At 42.9% G+C, this 7,673-nt stretch overlaps 1 protein-coding gene across 1 annotated transcript; it reads right to left on the bottom strand.

Moving 5' to 3' along the window:
• Positions 1-46: 46 nt before the first annotated feature.
• LOC135331335 (histone deacetylase 1-like) lies at positions 47-7,632 on the bottom strand. Its single transcript, XM_064526458.1, has 14 exons — positions 7,474-7,632; positions 7,210-7,322; positions 5,551-5,668; positions 5,321-5,395; positions 4,892-5,030; positions 3,587-3,728; positions 3,275-3,476; positions 2,820-2,960; positions 2,388-2,555; positions 2,022-2,087; positions 1,444-1,722; positions 1,079-1,241; positions 525-659; positions 47-398 (listed from the first exon to the last, which is right to left on the bottom strand). The coding sequence occupies exons 1-14, from the start codon at positions 7,523-7,525 to the stop codon at positions 251-253; spliced, it is 1,941 nt and encodes a 646-aa protein (XP_064382528.1). The 5' UTR covers positions 7,526-7,632; the 3' UTR covers positions 47-250.
• Between the last annotated feature and the right edge of the window lie 41 nt (positions 7,633-7,673).

Raw genomic sequence — 7,673 nt, 5'->3', positions numbered from 1 at the left:
ATGGCACTGTCTTTGAGGGAGGAGCTGGGCCATGCTATTGACATCAGATATTAATAAAATTATGTCATAATAATTATAGATTCATATAAATTATTGTAAAATGCAGTACATGTCATAATTTATGATAATAGTAGTTAGCTCAAAAACCAGTGTGCTACGTTCTGAGCTGTTAAGTTAAGTTAAGTTTCAATGTACATGTGTGCATGCTGAGTTGGGAAAAATTGATAACGAGCGAGAAAAAGGACTAGATCTAGTGTTCCATTGGCTCCACTTTGGAGGGGGAGGAGCGGTCAGTAGGAGTGGGTGCTGATTCCTGAGGGGGGTCTTGAGTCTCAACAGGGTCATTCGATTTGGGGGAGGGTGTGTCTTTCTTAGTGGGCTCCTCAGCAGGGGGTGTGCTGCACAGAAAAACAGTTGTGCTACAATTGAGAGCATAATTATTACATGTATCCTCCCTCAGCAGAAAACGTTTCAGTAAAACAGTAATAATGTATGCTTTAAGACAGATATTCAAATTAACTCACTCGGCTTTTTTCTCTCCTTCAGGTGGTTGAGTGTTTGCTGCTGGTGTGGCTTCCTCCCCATCAGGGGCTGTGGTCTTGTCAACATCTCCAGATTCCACTGTCTCCATAGATTCAGTTTGGACGGGAGACTTGGGCCTAGGGGGTATCACAGTGGTGGTTAATGAGAAACACAGTCAGGCTACTGTATATTTGACCCATGTAAGGCTGTACACATTTTTAGACGTAGATTGCAATACAAACGTTACATATAAAGGGGTGTCTAGGGATACTTGCACTCTAAAACCCTTCGCTGAGTGTTGATTATTTCACATTTCCTGCGCATGCATTAATAACGAAAGTATTAGCTTTATGACATGTGCAGCTAGCTTTTCACCCTGTGTTGTCTGTCCACTGAGGCATCAGCACCCGCAGTGCTTTCATTAGTACAAGTGCTGGTACACCCTAGCTGTGATACAATCACACGTAATAAATAAAAATAAACCAAGCGCATGCACTTCTTGACTGCAAGCTTCCTAAGAGACTGACTGTTCAGAAAAAATCTCTGAATCACTTACTGGTCTCCAGTATTTTGAGGAGGTTCGCTTTCCTTGCTCTGATTTACTGTGTCCTCCTTCTTCTCAGGAACCGCCTCACTGGACGTGTCTTCTTGAGGAGGTTGCTGGGCAGGGGGAGAGGGGGACTTCTCAGTTTTTGGAGGCTCCGGGTTAGTCGAACTCTCTGTATGTGGCAGCAAGGAAGGCGTTAGTGAATGGTACTCAACTGACTTGCCATAAGCAATGCAATTGTTATTCATACACTCATACACTCCTGCATACACGCTCTTCCGAGTACAAAAGTACTGATGTATATCTGACAGCCTCATACTGTACACATCCACAATTACATATAACCACTTTTTCCCCACCCCCAGGCTACCCACCTTTACTGTGAGAGGGAGTGGGCTCCTCAGAGGGCAGCGGAGTGATGGGACTCGGCTCTGGGGGAAGGGGACTAGCGATAATTCCTCCCTGCTTCTGACCAGGCTTGCCATTAGTGGCGTTCTTTACCGACAGATCCTCTGTTAGTTTAGGTCGCTTGGTGCCTATCTTGAAGGAATGCTCGTTCCTGCCCCTCTTGCTGTTGGAGGAGGGGGATTCCCCCTCGTCATCACTTTCACTATACTCGTTGTCACGGGCGATGCGCTTGTCTCGGTGGAGTTCTGGAAAGATGAAATCACCAAAATACAATTACTTGCATACTTGCATGTAGACTGTACAGTAAAAAAGTGGACATGTATGACACATTGAACATTGTACAGTTATACTGCACGTGATGTGCCAATAAGTCTGCAGTCTTGGAAGGCCCTGGTACAATACAATTGTAAGGCATCCTCTATTACATCACTATTGCCCAAGGAGAATGGCTGCGAGAACTCATTTATTGGTTTCTGTACTATGATAATTACAGTGGTGCACAGTGTGCCTAATTCTACAGACAGGACCAGATCAGATGACTCACGTGAGATTCTTGTGTCTGGATTCTGTTCCTTCTGTTCACTCTCAGGGAAAGTATCTTCAGGTATCGCTGTATAAACACAGTTGAAAACCACAGTAAACTTTACAAGGCAATTCTTTGATGTAATAAATTATTTGTCAGATTATTAGGTGATCATCCTAAAGATACACGTGTACCTCAAGAACCGTTATTAGGGGGTACAGTACATGTACCTAGCATGGCATAACTGAAAGTGGTAGCTTTCACTTTCGATGTACATACAGTCTACACAGTGTAACAGTTACAACGCATGCTTAACAAGTAAAATTTAGTACACATGAATGTACAGTAAACCAGTGTACATTATACTATGCATTACACAGTATTTACGTTGCATCTGCACGCTGGGTGCATGAGGGACGAGACGGAGGTTCTCAAAGAGCCGTGCCTTGATCTTGTTGAGGTAGTCCAGGTTGTTTTGGTTTGACATGTTTGTAGGACTGATGTGCAGTTTAAAGTCAGGCCCAAAGTACTCAAAGTAATCGTTGTAAGGCAGTTCTGTGTTGTGGGAAGAGCCGTTGCGTGTAAGCATTGGTAATAATCAGATTGATAAAGAGTTCTTAATGGTTACTTGAGTACGAGTACGGATAAATATATGCTGTCTGCATGACCAAACATCCTTGTCACAGAGACCTACTAGCTCTCATAATAGTGAAAAAATATAATTATATACTCTTCTTGCCAACTAAACGTTCCCAATTGCATGCAATGGACAGACAACTCTGCATACAGAGTACATGCGTAATATACTCCTAAGTTCACCATTTGCCACATCACAGTTGAGGGCAACTGCTGTCTCGTAGGTCCAGCACCTGGCCACGTTCCGAATGGTGTACCCACCTCCCCCGAGCAGTAGCATGGGCACATTGAACCGTCGCATGAAGTCCACACACTCAGCATGACCTGGTGTGTTCGTGGTGTGTGTGTGGGGTGGGGGGCATAGCTAGTGTTGATACTACAATAGGGTGCTTCTAACAAACACCAATAGGATATTTACTGTATTTCTGATACACAAGTACATCATCGGCTTTACCGTATTTCTGATATAAATGTACATCATCGGCTTTAACGATACTAGGATCGGCACCACTTTTGTAAAGCTTTTAGCAATTTTTGTACTTGATCTACACATAACTGTTCCTAGGCTATGAGCAGTTAACCTAATAATTATAGTCTACGGTATACTACTTAATTACATTCTGTCATAGAACACACACCTCTGAGAGTGAGGTTGAAGCAGCCTAGCCTGTCTCCAGCTAGGGAGTCTGCTCCACACTGAAGCACGATGACAGACGGGCGATACATCTCCATGACCTTAGACATAACGGGCTTGAAAATCATCTGGTAAGACTCATCTTCTATACCGTCTCTCAGTGGGAAATTGACAGCATAGTACTTGCCCTTCTCTGCACCCACGTCCTTTGAGAGATACACAACTTCTTAGTGACATACTCTTAGCTAGCATCGACAGGATGAAAGTTTTGTGATATTTTGGACACATGCACATGTCACACACGCACACTCATTACCTTGAGGTCCCCCGTCCCAGGAAAGTACTCCCCGTACTTGTGGAAGGAGACCGTCATGACTCTGTCTGTGGTATAGAACGCCTCTTCTACACCGTCGCCATGGTGAATGTCAATGTCAATGTAGAGCACCCGCTGATGATACCTGAACAAAAAGTACAAGACATTCACATACATGTACGCACATGAAACTGTACACATGTTTTGTGTACCCGTGGATGTGTGGTGATCCTTTAACAAGGCAGAGAAACTCTTCCACCACGCCCTAAAATCACCACAGGCTCACTATATGCCCATAGCCATGGCAACCGACACACCTCCGTCGACCACACTGACAACTGGCAACCCTCATACAACATACATGTATCGACCCTCTCCTCCACCAACAATTTTCCTAAGTTACCTCACATGCAACCTGCTTAAGCAACTTTTACATTATTATAGCCACAATAATTATTATGTACAGTAGAACCTCGATTACCCGGCTCGAACATTTTTCTCTAATACAGAGTCTAAGTTCATCTACATAATTATGAAATACGTATTTTCCTTAAATGAGCATGTGACAGCTGTTACCAATACCACAAAGATGCAGACGATCACGTGCCCTACGTTTACACAGCTGCTAATCTACAAGTGGGTGGATTGAGGCGTGGTTTATCCATTCAGTTATCTGATCTGGCTCTGAAACAAGTGTGTCTGGATAATCAAGATTTTACTGTAGATGTATAATCAAGAGTATATGATATAGAGAGTATCGAACGTAGGCATACTGTACATCAGATGTATGCGGAGAGTAACGTGACTTCCTGTATCTGTCACAAGCTTGGAATTTGCACACTGACCAATCCAAGCGTGGGTGATGTAATCTATCAACCCATCCAAGTGTGGGTGATGTAGATTACATCACCCACGTTGGATTGGTCAGTGTGCAAATTCCAAGCTAGTGACAGATACAGGAAGTCACGTTACTCTCCGCATACATCTGATGTACAGTATGCCTACGTTCGATACTCTCTTCTCTATCATATACTCTTATACATGTACCCCACATACATTAGGGTGTCATACAGGGGGAGGGGAAAGGGGGGATATCCCCCTCTGGCTCCAATCCCCCCCCCCTAAATTTTTCATTCGGCTTACTAGTTGTATGACTTGAGTGTCCATAGCCGGCAATGTTACATACCAACAGGGTATTGAAATAACAGTTCTTAAAAGCATACCTTATTTCCCCCCTCTACATGTACTTCAAAATCATGTACGACACCCTGTTACACATGTACAGTAAAGTCATTGTCACCCACTCACTTGAGTAGTTCAAGTATCCCAAGCACAATGTCATTGACGTAGCAGAACCCCGAGGCCTCGCTCTTCTTGGCGTGGTGCAAACCCCCACTCCAGTTCACAGCTATGTCTGTCTCTTGCTTGTTCAGCTTGATGGCTCCGGCTGCAATAAAAAGAGGGGTAGACATGGGTGTTTAATTGGCAGTGATCAATATACAAAAATACCACCGTGTGCTGGGTCCCGGAAGTTTTGGGGGCTTTACAGTCATGAAGATGGTTAACAGTCAATAAAATGTACGAGCAGGTAACGTTTGAAGGAGAAAATGACAAACGATTTTTTTTCAGAGATGAGTACAAATAGTAGGCTACAAGTACGATCCATTAAGAACATTCTGCAGGGTGTGGGTGAACCCTCTTGCTATATTATGTGTATTTAGGTACAAGACACCTCACCTATAGAGCCACCAGCTGAGAGCTGACAGAACTCATAGAGACCATCAAACACAGGGCAATCTTCACCGACATTGACTGAACAGTAATAAACATAAGTACCTATCAATTACTGTAACTTTACATGTAAAATTTACAATACATGTACATGTACAACTTTATCTTTAATAGGACCTAGACTGAGAATCACTAGCTAACAGATTGAGGGAGGCCTGTAATTGAATACCACGCACATCGCTGCATTAGTTTGGTGTACTCCTGGACATTGTCTGGTCTGATGTTACGGAGGAACCGGACGTACTCGTCACTATGGTAACGGGTCATCTCTTCCTGAGCCGCTGCATTTGGTCTCTAGAGAATAAACACAATACACACACTTTGCCAACACAATAATTATTTAGAATACACGTAATTTAATACACACGATTGTGTTCAAAGGGTCTTTCCAGATGGACATCACAAGCTATAATTATAGCTACCATTCACTGTATGAGCTAGCTAGCTGATTCCAATTAAAGGCCTCTGGTGAAAAACGCATTCCGTATATTTGAGAAAACGAACGTCAGAGTTCTTTGCCATCAATGATTGATGCGACGTTTGACCTTCGTTAAAATTTATCATACATGTATGTCTGTACTAGTTGCTTAATTTCAACTGTCCATATTGCAGCTGGAGCTTTTTTGATCTATGCAGAGAAGTAGACTCGCAAGCTAGCACCAAGATGGCATAAGAAGAGAAGAGTGTCGAACTACTGATACCTCTACACAAAAACTGTGCACAAAGTAATATGACTTGCACGTGATCCAATTGCGAGAGTTGCTCACGTGCAATTGACAGGGTTTCACGTTACTTTGTGCACAGTTTTTGTGTAGAGGTCAGGGTTTCATACAGGATTTTTAGCTGGGAGGGGGAAACGTTTAATTGAGGGGGGTCTAGGGGTCCTCTCCCTGAACATTTTTTGATGAATGGTTATCTTGGGTTTTTGTGTGCTTCAAACCACACATTTTACTAGTCTATAGTTTGAGATTTTAGACATTTTTAAGGAGAAAAGTCATACATTTTTATTATGACATCATTAATTTTCAGATTTCTAGGGGGGGAATTTTGGCTGGGGGTGAGAAATCCCAGGGCGCCCCCCCCCCCCCCACTCTGTATGAAACCCTGGAGATATCAGTAGTTCGACACTCTTCTCTTCTTATGCACTCTTGCTAGCACTTAGTGCACGCGAAAGAGACTGGGCAAACTCTTGTGTTGAGACTCGTTCAACGTTTGGACGACATTTGTGGCAACTCAAGTGGCTAGATCGCATGCGGTTACCACAAGTGGTTACCACAAGATCATTGATAGTGACGTTGAATGCACTCACGTGATGCTCACCACCAAGACTAGCTATAATACAGTACGTACTAACACAGCACTAAAAGACTTTTTGTGTAGCTAGTTTTGTGGTAGTCTAAGTATCACATGCAGTAAACTGACGTCAGGAAAACCACAGCCACTTAGACTCTTTTCTGATATGCTGACGGTGCAACACAAGATTCTACGCTGAGTTGGACCAGTCTGCTGTTCGTCGTGTAACAGTGACGGCTTTTGAGTCTAGCAGAGAAGTTAGTGCAGCAATCTTGAATATCATTTGAATAGCCTTTCTTTATCGAAGGCCTTCAATTCTAAATGTTCACCAATTTCCTTCGCATAATTGGAAAAGCGCTTAAATTTCGAGTATAAAAAACCTGCAGTTGAGCATGTGTTTAAAATCAAGATACGCTTATAATCCAGTAATTTGATTTCTAAAATATTTCATCTGATAAGATTAAAAAACGCATCGTATGAGGGACCGGGAACAAGGATCTACGAGAGAGTTCTTTGCGAGAGAGTTCTTTTTTATGACTTACATATATCTCCATCTTTCTGTAGAGACCATAGTTGAGGAGGAGGTTGTGGGTCATTCTGATGCGGTGCGGCTTCATCGGGTGACCTTGCCCATAGTAGTAGTTACCAATGTCACCTAAGGAGCATTAAAAATTTGAAAAACTGCTACTGCTAAAAAGCAAAAATTCAAGAACACACATGTGATATCATACGTGTCATAGCTAGCTAGCTAATGCTTCAGTTCTATTATCAGTTTAAATGTACTAAAAGTTTCACAAAGTACGTACCGTCATAGTAGTAGCAGACGTGACGCTTTCCTCCAGGGTGGATTGTAGCCATCGTGCAGGATTCTGGAGCAAGCACTAGTTCTCTCACACGGTACGGTATCAGAATGATACCCACTGGGCTTATGCACGGTGCTGGTGGTAAAATAATAAAGGTCAAAGGTTGAATGGTAGCAAATTAATTTTCATGCACTCTGCTTTTA

This window comes from Halichondria panicea, chromosome 2 (genome assembly GCF_963675165.1).
Source record: "Halichondria panicea chromosome 2, odHalPani1.1, whole genome shotgun sequence".
Taxonomy (NCBI): Eukaryota; Metazoa; Porifera; class Demospongiae; order Suberitida; family Halichondriidae; genus Halichondria; species Halichondria panicea.
Note: the sequence above shows the minus strand (reverse complement) of the source record. Positions and strands in the feature narration are given on the sequence as shown.